This window comes from Chiloscyllium plagiosum, unplaced genomic scaffold (genome assembly GCF_037043375.1).
Source record: "Chiloscyllium plagiosum isolate Xiang-an unplaced genomic scaffold, Cpla_swu_hap1 HiC_scaffold_19, whole genome shotgun sequence".
Taxonomy (NCBI): Eukaryota; Metazoa; Chordata; class Chondrichthyes; order Orectolobiformes; family Hemiscylliidae; genus Chiloscyllium; species Chiloscyllium plagiosum.
In genome coordinates, this window is record NW_028270157.1 from 59591301 (window position 1) to 59617148 (window position 25848).

Here is a 25848-nt window from a genome sequence, read left to right on the forward strand (position 1 = left end):
TCTGATCATGCGGCAGTGTACATGGAGGTCAAGGCGGGTGATGATGGGATAGATTCTCTGTACTGGCTCATAGACCCTTTCGCCTTGAAAGACAGCACGTTTGTAGAGTATTTTTCGCAGGAATTTAAAAGCTTTTGGGACATTAATTTGGGTACAGCCAGTAATCCATCGGTGCTCTGGGAGACTGCCAAGGCCTATGCACGGGGCTTGATGACGTCTTACTCTGCGACCTGAAAGTGGCAGAGGGGACAGCAGCAGTGTTTGCTCAAGGTTCGCCCTAATGCAGCTGAGTCAACATACTTTGACAGATCGTCTGTAAAATTGCAGCGAATTGCAGCCCTCAGGCTACTGTGAATGCTGCACTCACCCAGACAGCAAAGGGGAAATGTATTTTGCGAAACAGAGGTTATTTGAGTATGGTGATAAACCTGGTAGATATCTAGCGTACCTGGCCAGAAAGAAGAACGCCCCCCCCCCAGTCTATCACATCCATCAGAGAGAGTGCTGGTACTCTTACTTGCAATGCCAAAGAGATGAATGCTGCATTTAGGAAGTTTTACTCTGAGCTGTATCGGTTGGAGGGCTATGATAACAGACTGACGAAGATGGAATCCTTTTTTAAGACCCTAGATCTTCTGGGTCTCACTTCAGAGCAGGCGTCCTTTCTGAATGCCTCCCTGACAATCCAAGAAATACAGGAGGTGGTGAGGCAGGTCCAGAGAAGTAAAGCGCCCGGCCCAGACAGATTTCGAAGTGAGTTTTGTAAGGAGTTTATAGACATGCTGGCCGGGCCAATGTTGGATACGTACAACTATAGTCAGGACTGCCTCCCATCCTCTTTGAGAGAAGCAAATATTTCTCCTATTCTTCAGAAAGGAAATCCCCAGAGGATTGCACTTGGTACAGACCCATATCGTTACTGAACATGGATTTTAAAATTTTGTCGAAAATGCTGGTGTTAAGTTTGGAGAGGGTTCTACCTTTCATTTTAAAGGAGGACCAGACAGGTTTTATCAAGGGTCGTAGGTCTACCAATAATATTAGAAGAGTATTAAATATGGTCCAGGTATGCCAGCAAGGGTTGATTTTGGGCTTGGTGGTCTCCCTAGATGCAGAGAAAGCGTTTGACTGGGTGGAGTGGCCATACCTCTTTTATGTCCTTTTTAACTGATCCAATGACATCTCTGCCCCATTTCATACAAGTGATTAATTTATTTAGTTTGTTCTCAGGGTATAAAATTAACTTTATGAAAATTATAAGGCCATGCCTGTGGGGGGGCCTTACTAGAATATTCGATTTTGGACATGGAACCCGTTTCCCTTTCAGGTGCTCACAGAGAGGTTTCTTGTATTTAGGCATTTTAATCACCCCGGCCTTTGATCAATTATATAAGGCTAATTTTGTACAGTTGCTACAGAAAATAAGGCAGGACCTTCGGCGCTGGGAGGATCTTCCAATATCCTGGTTGGGTAGAATAGCTCTGGTTAAAATGAATGTTCTTCCTCGCTTATTATATCCCATGTGAACGCTCCCTTTGATGCTGCCAAGGCAAAAACTATGGAGGCTTTACAGTTGACTCGGATCTTTTATCTGGCATCATAGGCGGCCTCTTATTAAGCTTGTCAAATTGCACCTTCCGCAGGGGATGGGAGGCTTGGATTTCCCGGACTTTAAAAAGTATCAATTGAGTTCCTTACTATCCTGTGTGGCTGACTGGGCCTGCCAGAACCTGTGATCAACTTGGTTGGACATTGAGGCCTCCCAGGCAAAATGCCCCCTCATCAATTTGTTGTTTATGGACAAGATGAGGACTGTTATGGACCATTGCAGAAACCTGATTGTCCTTAACACAGTTTAAGCATGGAGAATGATGCAGCAAGGTGAGGGCAACTTACAAAAAATTTCCCCTTTCACACCCATAGTGGGAATGTTATGATTCTGGCCGGGGTTGATGGACTCTGGCTTTAAGCTCTGGGAGTCTAAAGGAATCTCCTATCTGGGAAAATTATTTGACGGGGAGGTCATGATGTCTTTTAAGCATCTGAACCAGAAATATGAGCTATCTAGGAAGGACCTCTTTCTTTATTTTCAGGTTAGGGACTTTATAAGAAGAGAGACTACATTGTTGATTAGTCCCTATAAGTTGGATATGGAGAGTACTCCAGTCTACAGGGTCTCTCCCGGTCATACCCTTTTTCACTTGTTAAGAAATAATGTTTTGAAGATCAATGATCGGCTATGGAGAACCTAGACTCCAGAATTGGAGGTGGACATCTTGTCAGAGGTATGGGAGGATATTTGGGAGAGAATAAGGAAGATTTTGATCTGTAACAGGACGCAGGCTATGCAACTGAAGATACTCCACAGGGCTCATCTAGCACCAGAGTAGCTTGCAAAGTTTAAGACAGGAGTGTCCCCAATGTAAAACAGATGTTGGTACTCTTACTCATTGCTTGTGGTCATGCCACAAGCTTCATGGGTATTGGGGTGCCATAGCAAATGTTTTGGAAGAGATTTTGGGAACTGAGGTTAAGTTGGATTCGGTGTCCCTCCTCTTGGGTCTTCCAAATCTCCCCTCTTTGGACTTGCATGGGAAGAAATTGTTTAATATTCTTTCATTCTGAATGAAGAAGAACATTCTAACGAGCTGGGTATTGGAGAATCCCCTGGAATGTTCGGATTGGCACAGATTAGTAATGGAGCACATCCGCTTGCACTTCCTTACAAGTATGGTGCACCAGAAAAACGGAACTGTTTTATAGAACATGGCAGCCCTTTCTGAATTATATAGATGAAGAATTATCAGCTATATTGGTCAGGGCCTTTGTGTAGACATGAGGGTTATGTCTAGTGCTCCAGTAGGGAAAGAATCCTGAACAAATACGGGTTTGCTTACTAATACTCCCCGTGGCAGGGAGTGTAGTAACTTATGTGAATATGACTTGTTACCTTGGTTTAATATTTTTTTCTTAGTTATTTATTGAATTGTAGGTTATTTTCCTCAGTGGTTGGAGGAGTAGAATAGTAGTTTGTTTTCTGTTATTGTCATTATATTATAAAGTTGATTAGATTCCCTACAGTATGGAAACAGGCCTGTCGACCCAACAAGTCCACACCGACCCTCCGAAGAGCAACCCATCCAGACCCATTCCCCTACCTTCACCCTTGAATAATACGCCTACATTTGCCCCTTCACCTAATACTATGGGCAATTAACATGGCCAATTCACCAAACCTGCACATTTTTGGACTGTGGGAGGAAACTGGAGGAAACCCACGTAGACACGAGGAGAACATACAAACTGCACACAGACAATTATTGAGAAAAAAAGTATTTACAAAAATAAAAGGTACCTGAGAGTACTTAATGTCATCACACTCAAGTCTACAGGCCTAGCATTGGAAAGCAAGACTTGTGTTGATGGGCCGAAGGACCTCTTGTCCTGTTGTGATTCTAAATTATCTGTCTTCTGGCATTTGCAATTCTACTTTTATAAAAATGATTATTCAATTACTGACTTATAATTAGATGTTACTCTTGAGAAAAGTACTACACAGCAGCAGTAGTCATCTCAGTAAGTAGGTACAATGTGAATCACTTTGAATTACGCACAGCAACCAGAAAGTTAAAATCATTTAATACCATCATTAACAATTTATTTCACTATCTGACCACCAGAATTGGCTTAAAACTCAATCAACATTTCCATGACGCAAATAAGTTTGGAGTTGGAGAAAACCCAGGCAGAAAAGACGGTCAGTGAAGTTTGCTAATCAATGAACAGCTGACGTTATCCTTGTGTATCAAAGTGCTGTTTCAGAATCCAGGGGAATTTAGCCCCAGAAAAGAAAAGGTGCAGCCACTGATCAAAGCATAACAAGTAATAAGGAATTGTGATACCTTGCAGGTTTGTTGACCCATCATGTCAGAAATTGTTGGAGGATGTCTTAATTATATTAGTGAGTGTGGTACTGATCAGTCTGTTCCCCACATGAACCACATGTAATTCAGGTTGTTAGAATAATTGTACATATATTATGGTCTAATGTACATTAAAGGTTATTGCTTTTTCAAAACCATGTTATCTTGGGACTTCATTCTCCAACTTTTCTGAATCTTACATTTGAATTCCTAGCTAGATCATAACAGTTGAGAAAACTGATTGTATTTCAAGTGTGAACAACTTTAAGAAAATGATAGTCAGATGTTTTATGATGCATTGGCTCAGTATTCACGTTAATAACTGAGGATTACATAGCACTGGCGTTATGGCAGCAACTTCGAGACCACGCGCATATACAGTTAAATTTAGAAGGTTATATTACCAAGTTGCCCAAAGGGGTTTAAAGATAGAGTTCTCAGGAAGAGGGAGAGGAAATTTTGAGGGTGATACATAAACTTACAAAGCAAAAGGATATGGTGACATTGCAGCAACAATTTGATAATGATAGCCAGAGTGGAACAGGAAGGAATAGCACTTACAAACAGCAGCATCGAGTCGAAGGAATGGTGGGTGGGTGGGGGAATTAAAGCTCTTTACTTAAATATGCTAAACATTTGGAACATGGTAAATGTATTAATGGGTATGACCCTATAGCCATTATGGAGACATGGTTACAGGGAGATCATCAAAGCTGGGAATTAAAATGTTCAGGAGTAAAGGACAGCAGACAGACAGGGATGTGGAGTAGCTTTGTTAGTACAAGAAAATAAAAGTGTAATAACAAGAAATAATTTGGATTGGAAGATGTAGAATCATATGGACAGAGGTAAGAAATAACAAGACAACAAAACTAATGGGGGTAGTCTATAGATCCATAACAGGAGCTTTTCTGAGAATAAACTAGAAGATAGCAAGGGGATATCAAAAATACATTAATCACAGGTGACTTTAATCTTCATATAGGTTGGGTAAATCAAATTAGTAGATATCCATAAGGAAGAGTGCATTTGGGACAGTTTCCTGTAATGATATGCTTAATAGTGAGGGATCAAAGTTAAAAATCACACAACACAGGTTTATTTGGAAGTACTAGCTTTCGGAGCACTGGTCGAAAACCACATGAAGGAGCAGTGCTCCAAAAGCCAGTGCTTCCAATTAAACTTGTTGGACTATAACCTGGTGTTGTGTGATTTTTTAAAACTTTGTATACCCCAGTCCAACACTGGTGTCTCCAAATGGGGAGGGATCAGGTTATTTGAATCTGGTATTGCATACGGGAGGCAGATTTAATAAATGTTCTCAGAATACAAGACTCCCAGGGCAACAGTGGCCACAACATGGTAGTATTTAGCATTCAGTTTGAGACTGAGCAACATGGGTCAGAAACAACTGTGCTAAATTTAAGTAAAGGCAATTACATAGGGATGAGGGCAGAGTTGTCATATGGATTGGAAAAGGAGTTTTAGCAGAAAAAATGAGAAACAAAAAGGGGCTTAAGAAAATAGCTCATGACTGACAGTAAGTGAAGAAGGAGGATACTAGCATAACTACAGTTAACTGAGGAATTTAAGGATTATTGTCATCAAATCGCCAATCAGCTATTAGTAAGTCAGATTGGTCATGTGTTCTGTGGTCCTTGTGTGATATGAGCCAAATCTCTAACCACGCATGTGGCAAGAATTTCCAGGAGGTGGAATTGGTCCTCAGTTTTCTCCAGTTCCTTTTCTATACTTATTCTTACTGATGGATGTTCTCAACTAATTATATCCTTTCACACAGGAGTTTCTTCAAAGCTGATTTGTTCTGAATGAGGGTCGCCCATGCATTGACATATACATTGCTTTTCTTGACAGAAGCCTTCAGGGAGTCTTTGAAAAGCTTCCTTTGTCCTTCTGCCAATTGAGTGTGTTCCTTGAGCTGGGCGATGATGATTTTCTTTGGCAGCCTAAGCACGTGGCTGATCCAGCAAAGTTGACTTTGGATGATTGCAGCCCCAATGCTGGTACGATTAGCCACTTCAAGGACACTGGCGTTAGCACACCTAATGTGGAGAACATTGATGGCATTTAAAAGAGTCAGAAGGATACAGCCTTACCCTCAAGGATCTTGGTAACAGGACTGATGTTACAGTTGTCAAAGACGCTCATCCTTGTTCACAGGAAGACTAACAAGGGGCAAAATTAGATTGGGGAGGCAGGGGAGTAAATAAACACACCGGAGAAAAAAGGTACTAAGGAAATTTATATGGCTAAAGGTCAATAAACCCTGGTCCTGATGGGTTACATTCTAGGATTTTAAAGAAAGTAGCTAGAGATAGTAGATGCACTGATATAACTAAGAAATCTTAAGATTCTAGAAAAATGCCAATGTCATACTTATTTTATTTAATAAGGGTAACTTTTTAGACCTTTTAGCTAAACATGTATTTGGGAAAAGAGAAGGGCCTATTTAAAAGAATGCAATACCAGAGAATTTACAGATAGATAATACAACCTAGCAGTCAGCACAGTATCAGAAAGGGGGGGGGGGGGGGAAATCAGACCTGACAAAATTTGTTACAGTTCTTTGAAAGGGATAATAAGTAGGATAAAGGGGAACAACTGGATAACATAATTGGATTTCTAAATGTGTGACAGTGTTGAATAAGAAAATTTAACATATGAGTTAATAATATTGGGGGGTAATGTTAGTATGGACAGAGAATCAGCTAACTATTAGAGAATGGAGTTATGGGAAAGCATTTTCAGAATGATAATCTGTCACAAGCGGTGTGCCACAGGTATGAGTGCTGCAGCCACAATTACTCAAATCATTAATATTGTGAGAGGACAAAAAAAAACAGATAAGTAGGGAGTTTCCCCTGAGGGAGATAGGTTAAATAAGTGGGCAAACAACTTGGTAGATGGAATATATTGTGGGAAATTATGCATATTGTAAGTAAAATAAAAGAGCAGGGGAAATATTGCAGAAAAATACAGTACAAAGGATTTTGGGATCCTCATGCATGAATCATAAAGGGAAGACAATAAAATTTAATTCATTTCAAAGGCAATGGAACATAAAAATAGGGAAATCTTGCCAAAACTATAAAGGCACTAGTGATACCATGGTATTTCAGCTGTGAACAGTTTTGATCCCCTTATCTAAAGATCAAGATTTATTGACATTAGAGACAGTCCAGAGAGGTTCACTGGGTTGATCCCAGTTATGTAGGGATTTTATGAGAAGAGGTTGAGTAGGCTGATCTTGCATTCTTGTAAATTCAAATGAGTAAGGCATTCTTACTGAAGCAAGATTTATAGGAGGTTTTACAGGGTGGTTGCAGAGAAGTTATTTCCCCATTGAAAGAGTCTAGATTCAGAGGACATAAACTCAGTAAGGGTTTATCCATTTTCTTAGACTGCTGTTAGTCTGTGCATTCCTCATGACCAAGGTCGATCAAGGCTGGGTCATGAGATATATTCAAGACAACCAGTTGTCAAATCAGGACATGGGGAAAAGGGAATGAAAGTTGAGTTGAGGATTATTAGATCAGCCATGATCTTGCTGAATGGCAGAGCAGACTCAATAAGCTAAATGGCCTGCTTCTGCAACTAAATCTTATGGTCTTAGGCTTTGCCACACTTGCATTGGATTTCATTGCTGATTCTGTTAGCAATGAGGCAAGTACTTGATGTCTATCCATTTAACACTAGAAAAAGTTGGTTGCTGGTGCATTACTTACTGCCCAAATCTCTGCTATTGAAAAATTTAATTTTACAAGTGCGAAAGACAGAGAAATCTCAATGACCCGGCATTCAATTATGCAAATTTCAGATTACCCGAACAAGATTGCGATGCTTGGCTAAACAGTGTTATTCAGCATTCGATTTTCTGAACAAAATACTCTTTGCCAGTGTCCTTCGGATAATTGAGGTTCCTCTGTACTACATATTCAGATCAGGACCTAATCAGGTGTATACTAGAAATCTGAGAAGCTAGGGAAATGATTGCTGGGCCTCTTGCTGAGTTATTTGTATCATCTATAGTCACAGGTGAGGTGCTGGAAGACTGGAGATTGGCTAACATGGTACCACTACTTAGGAAGGGTGGTAAGGACAAGCCAGGGAAATATAGACCCATGAGCTTGATGTTAGTGATGGGCAAGTTGTTGGAGGGACAGGATTTACATGTACGAGGAAAGGCAAAGACTGATCAGGGATAGTCAACATGGCTTTGTGCAGGGGAAATCGTGCCTCACAAAATTGAGTTCTTGAAGTAACAATAAGGATTGATGAGGGCAGAGCAGCGGGCATTAACTTATATGGACTTCAGTAAGGCATCCGACAAGATTCCACATGGGAGACTGGTTAGCAAGGTTAGATCTCATGGAACACGGGGAGAACGAGCCATTTGGATACAGAACTGGCTCGAAGGTAGAAGACCGGGGGCAATGGTGTAGGGTTGCTTTTCAGACAGGAGGCCTGTGATCAGTGGAGTGCCACAAGGATCGGTGCTGGGTCCACTACTTTTCATCATTTATATAAATGATTTGGATGGGAGCATAAAAGAGGTGTATAGTTAGTAAGTTTGCAGGTGACACCAAAATTTGAGGTGTAGTGGACAGCAAAGAACGTTACCTCAGATTACAACGGGATCTTGATCACATTGGCCAATGGGCTGAGGACTGGCAGATGGAGTTTAATTTAAATAAATGTGAGGTGCTGCATCGTTGGAAAGCAAATCTTAGCAGGGACTTATATACTTAATGGTAAGGTCCTGGGAGTGTTGCTGAACAAAGACCTTGGAGTGCAGGTTCATAACTCCTTGAAAGTAGAGTCGCAGGTCGACAGGATAGTGAAAGCAGCATTTTGTATGCTTCGCTTTTTTGGTTAGAGTATTGAGTGCAGGAGTTGGCCATGTTGCAGATGTACGGGACATTGGTAAGGTCACTTTTGGAATATTGCGCGCAACTGTGTCCTTCCTATCAGAAAAATGTTGCGAAACTTGAAAGGGCTCAGCAGAGATTTACACGCATGTTGCCTGGGTTGGAGGATTTGAGTTATAGGGAGAGGTTGAACAGGCTGGGACTGTTTTCCCTGGAGCGGAGGCTGAGGTTTATAAAATCATGAAGGGCATGGATGGAGAAAACAGACAAGGTCTTTTTTCTGGGGTGGAGGGAGGCCAGAACTAGAAGGCATAGGTTTAGCACAGGGAGGGGGGAGATAGAAAAGGGACCCAACGGGCAACGGAAAGGGTCGTATGTGTATGGAATGAGCTGCCAGAGGAAGTGCTGGACTCTAGTACAATTGCTACATTTAAAAGGCATCTGGATAGGTAAATTAAGAGGAAGGGTTTGGAGGGATATAGGCTGGGTGTTGGCAAGTGGGACTAGATTAAATTGGAATATCTGGTCAACATGGACAAATTGGACTGAAGGGTCTGTTTCCATGTTGTACATCTCAATGACTTTATAACAATGATTGGAAATTGCTTCAATTTTATTTTTGGTCTCATTTCTCCAGTTGATCTTACTTTCCATGAATACATTATATGTTGAATATTCTGTTAAGACATGTCAATGCTTACCTTGATCATATACCACATCCTCTAAGTCAAGCTCCATTGAATGAGATGCCAAATAACAGCTTGTAAAGTTCAAAGTTTGTGAGAAGATTTGTAGCTCGGGTGCTCGTTGTTGTGGTTCTGTTCGCTGAGCTGGGAATTTGTGTTGCAGACGTTTCGGAGGAAAGATCACAGAAGCGCTTCACAGGAGGCTCCCAAGCACTGAGGATGTCACCTAGACAGGGGACGAAACGTCTGCAACACAAATTCCCAGCTCGGCGAACAGAACCACAACAGCCTGTAAAGTTTGCAAGTGTTGTGAACGGCAAGTGCAACCTGGACAATCCAAATCATTAAGCTTGATTAAAATACATTTAATGTTTCTGCTATCAAAAATATATTTTTTCTATTAAATTTTACCTGAATTAAGATGGATGATTTCAGATATTTACAGAACATACTGCCCACACCAAATCAAATGCAAGTTGGGGTGGTACTAACAGCAAAAAGTCAGCGTTTTTAAACAATAAGATTGTCTAGATAGACTTTAAAGGGACAAACAAAATTTATAAGCTTCATCAAAAAATCTTCAGGTTCTTCAGCAATACACAACTGCAGACAAATTACAGACGTAGTAACATTGTTTTCTTATCTAAAAGCAGAGAGCATACATGGCTTTTACACAAAACCGTAGAAATTTATTTGAAATTCCTCAGACATAATATACACCATGGAAATCGTAGGAAATCAAAGAGCTCTCTTTCAAAAGGAGCTATACAGGACAAATTGACAACTCCAAATATAGGTATGGAGTAAGACACTATGGAATTGTACAGCAGTTGTTATACACTAGTGGAAGGGGAAATGCTCAACAGGATTCTAATGTTGCAACCAATATCCCAACCAAAATTTAAAACTATGGAAAACAGGTGTTCACAGAAGCCTACAAGAATTGCTGAAGGATAAGCAAGGAAGTATTTTGTAACATTCCATTTGAAAGCTTTGAAAGGTTCATTCAACCAATACTAAACTACCAACGTAAACCACTCCCAGTGAGAGATGTTCCTCAGTCAGGTGATAGTATGTTACTTTGTTAACTAACTCAAATTGTGATCAGCATCTGCTAGTTAATGCAATTAAAGATAACAAGGCTTGTATTAATAGTGCTACAACTCTTGAGGCATGTTGGGCCCACGGAAGTGTCTGAAATGAGACATTAATTAAATATTTGGCTGCTATGCTGGATGTTTTATTCATGACTATAACTGACATTCACTTCAATTCCTAGACAGCTTCGCCCAATAGTTATTCAGTTCTTGGATTTAGTTGAATCATGAATATTTGCACAACTTTCTAAAATCCATGATATAACTTTGAAATTATTGGCACATTGAAGTCATTCTTCAAAGTTACTTAATGGCAATAATTTATCTTCAAGTATCGACTCTAAAAATTCACTTCACATGTTAATTTATACATTAATTATTTGTATCTAGAGAGCAAAAGAATTTCTTTCAATTTGGTGTATTCCATGCTTGTGTCTTAGAAATGAAAAGCAGCCCAGTTTGGAAACAGAAACTGGCCACATAAGTCATGAAAACATTAAATAGTAGGTTGAGTATTAAACAAACTTACTTTTTTTTTTTTAAAAAACTGTTCCACTGAATACCTGTCATTTTGCTTTCTCCAACATTTAATGCTCCCTGCCCCCACTGCTCTCGAACATCTGGGAAGTCCGCCCCCTGATTAAATGATGATCCCAGACTTACTTTGTTGATATTTCAAAGAGAAAATATTAACACATTCAAATTTAACAAAGCATTTAAAATTAAATCATTATGTCTGTAATTTATATCATAGTAACATTAATGTTCTTCCTGTTTCACACTTCCCACAGTGGGACAAAAACAAAATTCATGATATCTGGAAATGGCTTATTTTCATAACCTTGTCCTTAAAAAAAGTCTTCAAGCCATTTCAGCATAGGTATATGAACCAATATGTTCACTTTTCATGTTCAAAAAAAAAAAAAATTCCTATTGCATAGTCTAACAATCTGTTTTACTGTTTAGGTATATTGCTGTAGTGAGGAGTATCAAGAAACACAGTGTCATTGAAATTTGGGGACATGAAACAATGATAGAGCACAGGAAACATACATTTCATCTGTTGTAAACAGCAGTCCCAGGAAATTAATTTTCTACTGAAAACTACAACATGGTGTAATATAGAATTTAAAGGCCTAATCTTTCTTCTATTATAAAATTTATACTTTTATAACCTTCTCCCCTCATAGGAAGAGATGTTAGGTTCATTTCATTCTACTGGGATAACAATGTGTCTAATTTTCCCTTCCATTTCCAATTTCCAAATTTCACCGTTACATTGGCGTGGAAACATTTTCTTTTGGAAAAACTTTCTCAAATTTAAAATCATGCTAAAGAAAAAGGTAGAATAAACTTGGTATCTCAAGGAAAATATTCTTATCAAATTTGGAAATGTGAAATAGAAGGCTTAGCTCTATAAGTGCATCAAAATTAATTAATATTCTTGACAAACCACAGTCTTAAGAATAAGTTCATTTTTGATTGTTCCATTAAACCTCAAAGTTAGTTGTGCGATTAGACACCTCTTTCCTCAGTGTTTAATGTTCTATAAAAGCCGACATCTTTCAGCACACAACTAGTTCTATAAAAAAGTGCACTATTAACTACCTCGCCTCCACCCCCCCCAAATTCTAAACACACTCGTGTGCAGAGAAGGCTTTGTTCATCATAATACCAAATGGTTGTACTACTGCCATTACTGTTCATTCCTATTCAGCAAAACTGTCCCTACTTCCAAGCCAGAACAAAGTCTGGAACTATAAAATTGAAACCCCATTCATTAAAAGAAAAAAAAACTTAATAGGAAGATTGAAAAGGAGTTTGGAATATGTACACTAAAAATATATATTTAAATTAGTTCCAACATTGGCCAACAATTTTCTCTGTGAAGTAGATTATCCAGTTCAAACACATGACCAACATTTGCACGTCTTCATAATTTCTTGTTACCACTATTATACCCCACAATTTACATATTACAACACAAGCAGCAGCTGTTCAAAGCAACACAATGTTAAAATTTGTGTACAGCAGGCGTCAGTTAAAAATGCAAACTGCACTTGGATGATCAGGGTATGGGTGGACTTCATTTGCTGTTTTATATGTGACCATTATAAATTTTTTCAACTTCATAGGCAAATTTTAAAATCATGATATATACATCTGTGCATTGAACCCGCGACAGACTTGACTCCATTGTGTACATATATATATATTTGACATGAATTTGAATTTATTGAAGTTCTCCACATTTACTCATCTTCAGCTGAGCATTTTCCCTCACTTCATCAAAAGTATAAGCCTTTATAACTTTGCCATTCTTGAAAACTGTATGCAGAAGATCCTGTAAAAAAAAAATGTAAAATTTAAATACAACTGCAACAGATTTAATGTCAAGACAAAAAGCTGACATGGCGCCATTTATTGGACAAGACAATGAACTGCACCCTGCCTTCCTTCTCAGGTGAACGGAAAAGATCGCATGACAACGGTATTTCAAAGAGCAACTCCAGCCAATTCTTATCCCTCAAATAACATCTGGAAGACAAATCATCTAGTTATTGTACATCAACAAGACGCACTGCAAAAATTCAAAGATCCTCAGACAGCACCTTCCAAATCCACGATCACTTCCATCTAGAAGCAGAAGGGGACCAGATACATGGGACACCACCACCTACAAGTTCACCTCCAAACCACACACTGACTTGGAAATATATCAGTTCCTGGGTAAAAATCCTAGAATTCCTCCTTAAGGGCAGGTGGACTGTAGGGGTTCAAGGTGGCAGCTCACCACCACCTTCAAGGGCAACTAAGAATGGACAATAAATGCTGGCCAGCCAGCAACATTCATATCCTACAAATTAATTTTTTAAAAATCCGAATGTGGGAACCTTCATTGCTCCTGCTGGCTGCTACATTTCTTATACTGTAACAGAGATTGCACTTTAAAGCATTTTATTGCCTGAAAATGCTCTGGCACTTCCAATCAGTCCCTTTTCCTTCATTAGAGTACAGTAACTCAAAACAGACGTTAGCAAAAAGATAGCAAGAGAACAGGAACTAGATTGCATAAAGTACAAGGCTTTCATATCAAATGGATAGCATAACACTGATTTTTTTAAAAAAAAGAAAAGCATTAATGATTAGAACAGCCAGTCTAGATAGACAGCAGATTCACTCACTCAGTCCTGCTTTTCAATAATGTGGCTTGACTCAAATCACATTAGAGGTAGGTTGTATTTTAACTTTTGCCTCTGATGTGTGTTCTCAGTTACAACTAAAAGCTTGAGGTTGTCAGTAATTGCATATTTAAAAAGATCTTATTTAAATACGGAATATTTCATATTATAGTTGGACAAAAGCAGAGGCAAAGACAGAGAGAGAATACGACAGTTAGGGTGAGAAAAGGGATGGATGATAGTCTGCCAAAAAAGAAAAAAAAACTAAATTAGTGGGGACTGCAAATAGTTTAAGTAAACATTTTCATCTACTTAAGGTTCCCATTAACAGCTTTTCTTTCTTCCCAGCAGACTCCAATTGTTGCTTGCGCGCTCTCTCTCCCCAACACCCCCCCAGCTCTGCCTATCTGCTCAATATCCGTCTCTCCCCTACCCCAATACAGTTCAACCTTCTTATTTCACACTTTCCTCATCTTTTCCCTGAAAAAAAGCATTAGCACAGCAATTCACAAAGCCCCTCTTGCTGCTTTTTTGCAAGCTGACTGAGACATTGTTCCCCTTTACTATTTGGGAATCTGTTAAATAATATAGATCCTTAGTACAGCAAGAGCTAGCTATTTCTGCCTTTTTCCACCTCCATCCCCCCGCCCACTTAATAATGCCAGCAAATGCCTGTAAAGCCAACCCTGTGCCTATACTGAAAGTTAACAAAGTAACACAGCCAATGTAAATATCACATGTTCTTTTAAACCTGCTCTTTGCATCACTCCCTGTTTTTTCTAACCACATTCTCTGCTGCATCATTTGTAACAAGTCATATGTTCCTCACAATGCTGACTGCATATTCACACTTGTATGCACGTAACATAACCTTTACGTGCACAGTGCTCGAGAAATATTATTTTTATTTATACTATTTTGTTGACATATTCTGCTGGAGGAAAGTCTATGCTGTTTGATAGAAGAACTTTGATACAGTTCAAGGTTCAGACATATGCTTTAAAACAAGAACCCAGGGTACAGTACTGGATTGCTTTTCTTGTGGATTAAAACTTTCGTTATAATACTGAACTGGGGAGAAAGAGTAAAATTCCACAAATGTTAACACTTTGTTCTAATCAAATGAATTTACCTCAGCACTATTATGTTCAACTTTCCATGTTTTTGTGATAATAGAAAAATTAAATTCAAAGTTTACTTACAGGACCATTTTCTTCCAGTTCTCCTTTACCCTCTTCAAGTGTGACATAATGCCCTGCAGGAGTACAATGCAAAGATAGACGTCCTTTCTTGGATCGCTTGTTTGGATCCATGACTGGATCTTTGAAAACATTTACCTGAAAATGAGAAAGGTCAATCTATATATGTACAAATTACAATTCTTAACATGAACGAAAAAGCATCTGTTATTATGAAAGCACCCACACAAATAGAGATAAATTCATGATGTCAAGTCACACTAGGATTAGCAAGGTTCCAGGTTCATAACTGCTAACCGGTGATTACCAGTGGAAAGCGCATTGATGAATAACAGTTTGCCAGCACTCAGTATCTGTTCTCATATTGAAGAAAGGCAATGTACTGATGCCATTTTAATCATAATATGCAAGCATTAGCTGTGGAGTACAGCAGTGAATCCATAAAAAGAATTAGAAAGTTACTTCAAAAGGGGAATATTAAAAAGGACTTGTAAAGTGGGGAACGGTTAGCTTATATTAGGAGTCACAGATAAGATAAAACTGGCAGAAATGACTATGTATGGTTACACAAGACGTATCTAGTTATACTGTTGCTTGTCAAAAGAAGTGTGTAAAGTCTAAAGTTTCATACTACAGATGCACAATCCTTTATCAGAAAGGCTTGGGACCAACTGGTTTTCAGAATTCAGAATTTTTCGAATTTCCAAATAAGTGAGTTTGATTGTGAAATTTTTAAAAAAAAATCTTAAGGATTAGAGTTAGAGTTACTGAGTAAAACAGGGCCTCGAAACAGCATCAAGGCCTGCCGGTGCTGGGCCATGCCCCTCACGTCGTATCCAAGTGACACGCACCGAGTGGGTGTGACTGGGTTAATTGTTTACATGCCAAACAACCTTGTTAATGAGAAAGAAAAACTTCACAAAAACCTTCGTACTTGAGCTTTTTGGATTTCGGATAAAGGGTTGTCTACCTGTACAGGATTGAAGTATGTGATCTGAGCTGAGAACTCAAAAGGATTTGGAGGCCAAAATGAGCATTAAACGTATTGGCCTACTTAAAATTATTCTGGAATTCAGCTCAAACAAGTTTATACATTCATGCCCTTAGTTAATCATTTACATATTGGATACTGAGACATAACATTCAATATCAAACCTAAAATCATTTCTCTACCCAAATCTAGAATGATTTCATGTACAATTCAACAAAAGCATTACATACCCCAAGTCCATTGGTTACGACATAACTACATTTGAACGAACAGTTCAGGAGATCTCTGGTCATTTTCTGCAACAAAGCACCACCAGATCCAAAGGTAATGTTCTCAATGCTCCACTTATGTGCTTTCATTCCCTGTACGATCTGAAAAACAACATACACTACTTCTTGAATTGCTCACGGATAGCCCCATAAATATAGCTACTGATGAAATCTGCATGTCTTAGTTCATTTTTCAGTAACAATCCTCTACTGACTCCATAGATAAAATCTCTGTCCTTGACTGAATCTGTGTTGCAGTGGTAGTGTTCCTACCTCTGGGCCAAGAGGCACAAATTGAAATCCCACCTACTCCAGATTTATGCCATAATATCTGAACAGGTTGATTACAGATATCTGGATGCATCTGTTTTTTTTTTACAACTAAGCAGACTTCCTTTCCAATTTAATCAAAAACACTCCGATTTAAGACAGACATTCTTCAAAATACCTTTACCGTTTGAACTCGTGTCAGAGTATCTCATTTCTATGGTTTAACTCTGGATTTACTATTATTTCAGTACTATATGCAATTCATATCTATAACAGCCACAATGCCAGCACTTTAATATCTACCCACTACAACCACCAAAACTGGGCATGGTATTCAAGGCATATCCAGACCAATTCCCTGCATAGTTTAATCTATGTTTATTTTGATTTAGAGTCTCTGCTTTGAATATGTACAGCCACTGGCATGTCACAATTTTCTTGTCCAGGAAATAATTTTATTTAAATTGTACAAAAATAGTGGATAGAACACAGAAATTGAACAGAAATAGAGCAGGGGTGGGTCCGTCAGCTTTTGAGCCTGGCCTGCCATTCAATAGGATCATGGCTGATCATCCAACTCAGTACCTTGCTCCCGCTTTTCTCCCAATACTATTCGACTCCTTTGGTCCCAACAACTGTATCTAATCCACTCATGAAAACCCAATCAATACCTTGGTCTCAACCAATTCCTGTGACAGAGAATGCCTAAATTGATAGATAAATACAATAAGGTGTTGAAAAGGAGTTTAAAAACATCCACAAAGTTCAATGCACCGATCATTACTTGCCAGCTTATACTGGCTCCTACCCTCCGGTTTAAGAGGAGTGTTTAAAGTTGTTCAATGGTTTCACTCAAGTGTTATTATAACTACCTGAACTTAACTGCAACAAATTCTGTTCTACTAACTCAGATGCCTTCCACAATGCTAGCCATAAATTCTCTCCAGTTTCGTCTCAAGGTTCTCCTTAAAACCATTCCAGCTTTTTGGTCATCCCTTCTAACATTGATTTGTGAAAAAGACATGCTGTTGTAGTTCACTTAGCTTTAAATGGTGATCTTCAAGCAGTTTAGCTCAGAACAGTCAGTTATCAAGGCGTTTTGAGAAAAAAAAAAATCTAGTGCTAGCAATTATTTTGCTAGACTATGGACTCTTACCTCTTGCAGAGTGTTTATATCCACACCATCTCCCTGAATAATTCTCAAGAAAGGAGGAAGCACCTTATAACCTTTCGGGTTCTCCGTTGGTGGAAATTTCTTTCCCAGGATTTCAAGAACCTGTTCATCAGAGCATGGACATTTTAATAATTCTGCAACACAAAGTCAAGGCTTACTTCTCCCCAATCCAGCTTGAACAAGGCAGTGTGCAAACAGATCAGAGAGAAAATTTGCATCCGAGATAGAATCCAGCAAAGAATAATGACATTCAAAAAGCTCTCCTAGTCTGCTTACACTGTCTGACACACCTCAATCCAGATCAGAGTTGGCAAGCTAGCTACCATGACGCCAGCACCTGACAACATTCATCCCTAGTCTCAGCATAAACAATTCTCATGAAGGGTACATATCCTGTGGCAGAATTGTTTTTGAAAAATCACAGTGCGAAAAGGAGACCATTTGGCTGATCATGTCTACATGAACTCTCCAAATGAGCATCATGCATTAGGGCCATTCTCTCATGCTTTCCCTGTAATACTGCAAATGATGTCAATTTATAATTGAAAGCCCTCTTGACTCATTTCTAGGCAGTAGATTCCAGACCTGAATCACTTGTTCACTTCTAATTTTGTCCTCCCGATCTAGTTTAACGTTACTCCACATGGTTTTGAGCAGCTCTATCAAGTCTACACTCAGCTTTTTCCTCGGCTAGAATTGAGTCAGAACTGAAGTGTCTCATTCCTGGAACCATTCTTGTATATTGCTTCTGCACTCTCCCCAATGCATTCACAAAAAAAGGTTTAGAGGGATATGGGCCAGATGTAGGGAAGCGGGTCGGCATGAATGAGTTGATTGGAATGTTCTGTTTCTGGGCTGCATGACTAATTGTGCATGACACTCCAGCGGAGGTCCACTAGTGTCTCATACAAGTTCAGCAAAACTTATCATAGCATAGAATACAGGAGTTGAGAAAGTCCAGAATACTGCATGGTTTGTTGCCTGCTCTCTCCATCTATCCAGCCACTTTTATGTGCATATGCACATATATACCCAGATTACTCTGCTCCAGCATCTCTTGAAGAATCCTACCCTTTATGTTGTATTGACTGTTCATGTATCATGTCACTTCTTCACAAAGAACTTCACTTGCCATCTACCTGCCCAGTCTATCAACTTGCCAAGTAATTTTGAACTCCACTGTCCTTCTTACAGTTTGAAAAAAGTTTCCTAGCCCCACCTTCACATTGAGAATATATTCTTTATAGTGTTGCGTGGTACTATCACCATGCTAAATGGGACAAGGTTTCAAACAGATCTAGCAACTCAAGACTGTGTGCCATCAACAGAATGATACTCCAACACAACCTGCAACCACAATGCTTGGCACATCTCCCACTCAATCATTACCATCAAGCCAGGGCATCAACCCTGGTTTAATGGAGAGTGTAGAATGGCATGCAGGAGCATCACCAAGCACACCTAAAAATGAGGTGTCAACTTGGCAAAGCTACCATACAGACTAACCTAAGGCAAACAACATAAGCAGCAACTGATAAACTGAACTAAGTGATCTCACAGCTAATGGATCAAATTCAAGTTCTGCAGTCCTGCCATATCTCCTAGTGAACAGCAGGAGGAAGCAGCTACACAAATATCTGCATCTTCAATGATGGGGGAGTTCAACACATCAGTGCAAACTTTAACTGAAAACAACAAATGTTGGAGATCACAGGAGGTCAAGCAGCATCCATGGAGAGACAGCAAGATAACAGAATCTAGATGACTCTTCATCAGAGATAAAATGAAGTTTTATTTTGGGGGGAGTGGGGGGTGTAGGGAGCTGATGGTGAAATGATGTTAGCAGTTTACATTAAGTGGTCAAGATGTGAGAACAGCAGAAGTTAAAGCTGAAGTATTCATCTTGGCCTCCTCCAATGGCTCCCAGTATCACAGATATCAGTCTCCAGAAAATTTGATTCACTCCATGTGATATCAAGTAGTGGTTAGCCTTTGCAGTATTATGTGCAACTATGAGCCCTGACAACCTTCTGGCAACACTACTGACAATTTGTTTGAGCTTGCGGTTCCAGTACAGTTATAATACTGGCATCTACCCACATGAAAAATTGGACTGGTATGTTCTGTACACAGAGCAGGTCAAATCCAATTACCAGCTCGTCAGTCAGTAAAGTGTTGGAAGACGTCATAAGTGCTGTCAAACAGCACCACTCATTATTAACCTGCTCATTGGTAATCAGTTTGATTCTGCCAGAGCCACTTATCTCCTTACAGCCTTCGTTCAACCATAGACAAAAAGATGAATTCCAGAGACAAGGAGAAAGTGACAGCCCTCAACATCAAGGCTGCATTTGATGGAGCCCAAGCAAAACCGGAACAAATTCATATTTGAGGCAAATGGCAATCTTTGAAACAAATAGTCAGGAATATTGCTGGAATGTTGTCCACTGGTTGGAGTCATATTTGGCACATAAGATGATGGAGGTCAGTCATCTCAGCTCCAAGACATCTCTGCAGGAGTTCCTCCGGTTAGCGTCTAAGGCCCAACCATCCTCAGCTACTTCAATGACCTTCCTGCCATAAAGTCAGAAGTGGGGATGCTTGCCAATGATTGCACAACGTTCAATACCATTCCTGACTCCTCAGACACTGAAACAGTCCATGTTCAAATGCAACAAGATTTGGATAATATCCAGGCTTGGGCTGACAAGTGGCCAATAACATTTGCACCACTAGGCTATGACCTTCACCCATAATAGATGATTTAAGCACAGGCCCTCAACTTTTAATTGTGCACTGACAAAGTTCGGGGGGGGGACATCATGTCACCATCTAGAAACATCCACTTCCTCCACCAACAATACTCAGTACACACTGCTGCTACTATCTACAAAGGTTACAAGGTGCATTGGTGAATTTCTGCAAAGATCTTAGAGATAGGCAACAACTGCTGGAGAGCCAGTGACACTCACATCCCACAAGTGAATAAAATAAAAACAAAGCTACCAACTGGCTTCTGCAAATCTCCAGCACAAGCCTTCAGCCAGGTGAAGATTCATGAACCATTACATTTGAGACTACCATTCAATTTTGTGTTACTGCCCCTTCTATTCTAAGCTAAGCTATAATTACCTTCATTGTTGTGGTTTTGTTCGCCGAGCTGGGAGTGTGTTGCAGACGTTTCATCCACTGTCTAGGTGACATCCTCAGTGCTTGGGAGCCTCCCGTGAAGCGCTTCGGTGTGATGTTTCCTTCAGCATTTATAGTGGTTCATCTCTGCCGCTTTCGGTTGTCAGTTCCAGCTGTCTGCTGCAGTGGCTGGTATATTGGGTCCAGGTCGATTTGTTTGTTGATAGAATCTGTGGATGAGTGCCATGCCTCTAGGAATTCCCTGGCTGTTCTGTTCGATTTATCCTATATTAGTAGTGTTGTCCCAGTCGAACTCATGTTGCTTGTCATCCGCATGCGTGGCTACTAAGGATAGCTGGTTGTGTCGTTTCGTGGTGAGTTGGTGTTCATGGATACAGATCATTAGCTGTCTTCCTGTTTGTCCTATGTAATGTTTTGTGCAGTCCTTGCATGGGATTTGGTATACCACGTTGGTTTTGCTCATGCTGGGTATCGGGTCCTTCGCCCTGGTGAGATGTTGTCTGAGAGTGGCTGTTGGTTTGTGTGCTGTTAGGAGTGCTAGTGGTCGTAGTAGTCTGGCTGTCAGTTCAGAAATGTTCTTGACGTATGGTAACGTGGCTAGTCCTTTGGGTTGTGACATCTCCTCATTCCGTTGTCTTTCCCTTAGGCATCTGTTGATGAATTTGCGGGGTATCCGTTTTTGGCGAATACATTGTAGAGGTGTTCTTCTTCCTCTTTTTGCAGTTCTGGTGTGCTGCAGTGTGTTGTGGCCCTTTTGAACAGTGTCTTGATGCAACTTCTTGTGTGTGTGTTGGGGTGGTTGCTTTCATAGTTCAGGACTTGGTCTGTGTGTGTGTGGTTTTCCTGTAGCACCGAGGATGTCACCTAGACAGGGAACAAAACATCTGCAACACAAATTCCCAGCTCGGCGAACAGAACCTCAACAACAACGAGCACCCGAGCTACAAATCTTCTCACAAACTTTGAATAATCACCTTCAGCAAACCACTGTTCAGAATCCCTCATTCAGCCCATACAGTCTCCACTGACTCAGATTCCACAGACAGTTGCCCAAGGCTGGAATCAAACCGGAGTCCCTGATGCTGTGAGACAGCAGTGCCACTGTGCCACCCCACCTACATCTTTTTAAGTTTGCTCAAAAGAACTTCAACATATTAGTTACACATGATTTACTCTCATTAAAAACCAAAGCAGTCTCTTCTCAATTATTTCAAAATTTATCCAAATGGCCATTACTTTTATCCCAAATTACTATTTTTAGAACCTTTGCAGGGTTCCACATTAATTACTGGGCTTGTCTTTAAAAAGAATGCAATGTTTGCAATTCTGCACCTCTCTGACACCAGCCCCATGTCTCAGGAAGACGAGGATCATTGCCAGTATCTCTGCAATTTCCAATCTTACTTTCTTCAATAAACTCTAACCAGCAATAGCTTATCCAATACTTTCTCATGAATTTTGAACTGAGTACTTTGTTTTCTACTGTCCCATAGCCTTGGTAAAATCTGCATTTTTGGTAAAGACAGATACAAGATACTCATTTAGCCGAGAGGTGGTTTACTGGGATATCCGCCAGTAAGGAGGGATTGTCTGATGAGCAAAGGTTAAACAGGTTGTGAATTTAGAAGAATGATAGGTGGTCTCATTGAAACATAGGATAAATTTTTCAGAGGATGTTTCCTCTCATTGCAGACTCTCGGGCATAGTCTCAGAATTAAAAACCACCAATTTAAGATGGAGATAGGAATACATTTCTTCTCTCAGAGAGTAGTCTTTCTTTGGAGCACTCTGCATCAGAGCTGCAGAAGCAGAGTCCTTGTGTATATGGAGATAGATTGATTCTTGATCAGTAGGGGAATCAAGGTTATGGGAAATGCAGGAGCGTGGATGCGAGGAATGTCCAATCAGCCAGGATCCCATTGAATGGGACAACAAGCTTGAGAGTCAAATGGCCTACTTCTATTCCTATTTCTCATGATCTTACCTTAGCCGTGCCTTCTACATTCTTCAGTAAAACTCTGATCCCAACTTTTCCTTTTAACCACCGGTTCACTTTACCTGCCGACAGAAAACTCCGGAATTCCTCTATTTTAGAGATTTTTTCTTCCCTCTCTCTCTCTCTCCACGCACCCCCCCCCCCCCCCCTTCAATTATTTTGCAGGTTTGCTTCTGAACACTTGCTAAGAGTTGGTGGTACGTGGTACATGCAAAGCAAAGTAACTGCATTCTTGTCTGCAAACTTGATCCAAAATTGATTCTGTCCTTGAACTCAACAATCATCCTCTTTCTCCAGCACTGCAATGTTCTCCTTAATGACAGTCACCACTCCTCCTCCTTTCCTATCTTTTTGATATTTTCCATTCAAACCTCACATGGAGTTCGTAAATGTGTCCTTCTAAGTTAGTCTAGTAAAGCTTTGCAAATAATGTTATTACGTTTCACTATGTAGGCAAGATCAGGACAAGCATGGAAGATAACTAGTAGACTATCAGCCTGACTTCAGTGGGAGGTATTTAGTTTAGAACGTTTAGCTTTCAAAATCAGTTGCAATTGGAACTAACTACACAGTTGGAAGGATCAGGTCATCTGAGCTACTGAAAACTTGATTTAATTCTTTGACAGTAAGCACCAAATATAAGCTATGAATTAGAATTAAGTATACATAACACTTTCTTTCACCAGTCCAAATGTATTAAACTTGGAAATGCACAACAGCTCTGTTGTCAGGGGAGACGATAAATGGTGCTCTATACTTTTAAAGAACAAACAGTTTACCTGTAAAACTGTATCAAGTGGATTTCCTGAATCTGGTCGTATAATAAGTGGAGCTTCAGGACTCCGTAACTCTATCAAATGTCTCAAGTCCTCACCCCAGATTTTTTCACAAGCATTATAAATGTCGTAACTATCACTGACGATTGATACCGGCACAGTGGAAAACTTCTTCATAATGTGTTCAAAGGCATCTTTTTCACAGTCTTTTCCCCAAGCTGTAATTGTACTGCTCAAAAAAAAAATGATGAAATTAAGAAACTATTCAAGTAGTAATTCAAATGACAAGTCAAAATAAAATTGCAAACTGCTATAATTGTACAAACGTTCTAAGTTCAAAACTACCAGAATTAAGTCAACAAAGCTTGTCAAAACTATAAGGAAAACAAAATAAGAACCAAAAGAACAGCAGATGCTGTAAATCAGAAAGAAAAATATAAGTTGTTGGAAAAGCTCAGCAGGTCTGGCAGCATCTGTGAAGAGAAATAAATTAAACATTTTGGATCTGGAGACCCTTCCTCAGAGATGATAATAGCTAGGAAAATGTTGGTTTAGGAGGGTAGGGTGGAGGAGGGGGGTAAGGAATAAATGATAGGTGAGGATAGAGCCCAAACAAACAGAGAGAAGAACAGTTGGACAGGCAAAGTAGTCGATAACAATGTGGCTGGGGGAGGGGGAGAACAACTAGCTGTTAATGGAGACTGTTAGCGGCTAACAATAGGTAAGGTGTAAGGGCAGACTGTCAGGTAACAAGGTCTGGTGAGAGTGTGGGGTCAGGGATTATGACATGGAGGAGTTCAGGCCCTAAAATTATTGAATTTAATATTGAGTCCAGAAGCAGAGCAGATTGCCAATTGTAGAGATGACATTGTGAGCAGCGAATGCATTGACTAGATTGTGAGAAATGCACAAAGTGCTACAATGCCAATGTTCAATATCCTCAGAAACATGCGTTCCAAAACAAAAGGCAGAGTTAAAATCATATTTTATTTTGCAGAGAAGTAAAACAAACCTTTTTCTATCAGAATGTAAAATGAGAACCAAGAACAGGAGTCTTTAATCTTTAAACCACTCTTTAAACTAAAAATAAACATTAAGTAAAAAGGAGACTTAATAGGTGAGTGACATTTAAAGATTCAATTGATAAGGTAAGGTGTCCACAAGTGATCACAATACTTGATTTATGCATCAAATTAAGTGGAGGGCAATATCTTAGCATTCCTCTTACTTTAGGATGTTCCTCAGACCATTTGGCTGAACTTTGCAGCTTTACAATTAGGAACCTACATTTCAAAACTCTGAAGTTAAACTAGGAAAGCATTTACCTGTGTTCTGCTGCTGGTACTGAAAATCCTGGCACAGGATCCTTCGTTCCATAATATTTCTTGATGACTGTGATTCCTGCAACTGTGTCTGTTCCTTTGAAGTTTACTAGATGGGAAGATGCCCCTATTCCTGCCGTCTAAAGGAGATCTTAAATTATGACATGCAGTTGATTAAATTGAGCTGAATAAAATTGTCAGTTTTGTTATATTTATCTATTTACAAAAATAGATTATTGCATCATAGTTTAACATATTATAGGAACCTAATTATTATACTTAATTCAGTAAAGTTAACCCTTATCCCCAAAGTGCACGTCTTGGTCATGCAATCTTTCCAACAGTAGTAAGGTAGGAAATTATAATTTCTTCCGGGAAAAGACTTTTGATCTCAACCATGCACCTTCTTATGCCAATATACCAGACATAATCTGGGATTGAAAGCAATGTGCAAACAAGACTGCGTCCACTTCACCAATCCACTTTCTTGGAGACAAGAAATAAATTTTCTTGAACTTAATACCTCTATTTGCTAATATGGCTTACAACTTAGCCAAGTCATTGTGTTTTCTCCAGTTAAACGTCAACTGGTAAAAACACATGATTGTAACTGCACACAGTCCTTACCTCTTGCGATGAGACCCCTCTGTAACCAAAGTCATGAAGCTTGTATTCCAGACCATTTAAATTACCAGCAGTCTCCATCAGGTACTTAGCTAAAATTTTCTTTTGCTCTCTGGAATTTGTGGCCACAGAGATTGGATACCAAGTCTGAACAAGGCTGGTCTGGAAAGCAATATAAGAAAAAAAAAAGTAATTCCAGTGTGATTGTTTCCACCCCACATTACTACAACATGCATATGTCAAAAGCGCAGGATGTGTTTGGGGAGATTGCATAAAATGTGATGAGCTAGAATATTCTGC

The 25848-nt window shown here is 39.6% G+C and overlaps 1 protein-coding gene across 1 annotated transcript in view; it reads right to left on the reverse strand.

The window, feature by feature from the left end:
* Positions 1-10165: 10165 nt before the first annotated feature.
* nampt1 (nicotinamide phosphoribosyltransferase 1) overlaps positions 10166-25848 on the reverse strand; it is a 32066-nt gene continuing 16383 nt past the window's right edge. Inside the window, exons 5-11 of the mRNA XM_043709108.2 lie at positions 25552-25710; positions 24928-25064; positions 23606-23831; positions 17663-17782; positions 16198-16338; positions 14980-15114; positions 10166-12939 (exon numbers count right to left, since the gene is read on the reverse strand). Coding sequence (XP_043565043.2) covers positions 12829-12939; positions 14980-15114; positions 16198-16338; positions 17663-17782; positions 23606-23831; positions 24928-25064; positions 25552-25710 — 1029 coding nt within the window. The 3' untranslated portion in view covers positions 10166-12828. The remainder of the gene's footprint in view (positions 12940-14979; positions 15115-16197; positions 16339-17662; positions 17783-23605; positions 23832-24927; positions 25065-25551; positions 25711-25848) is intronic.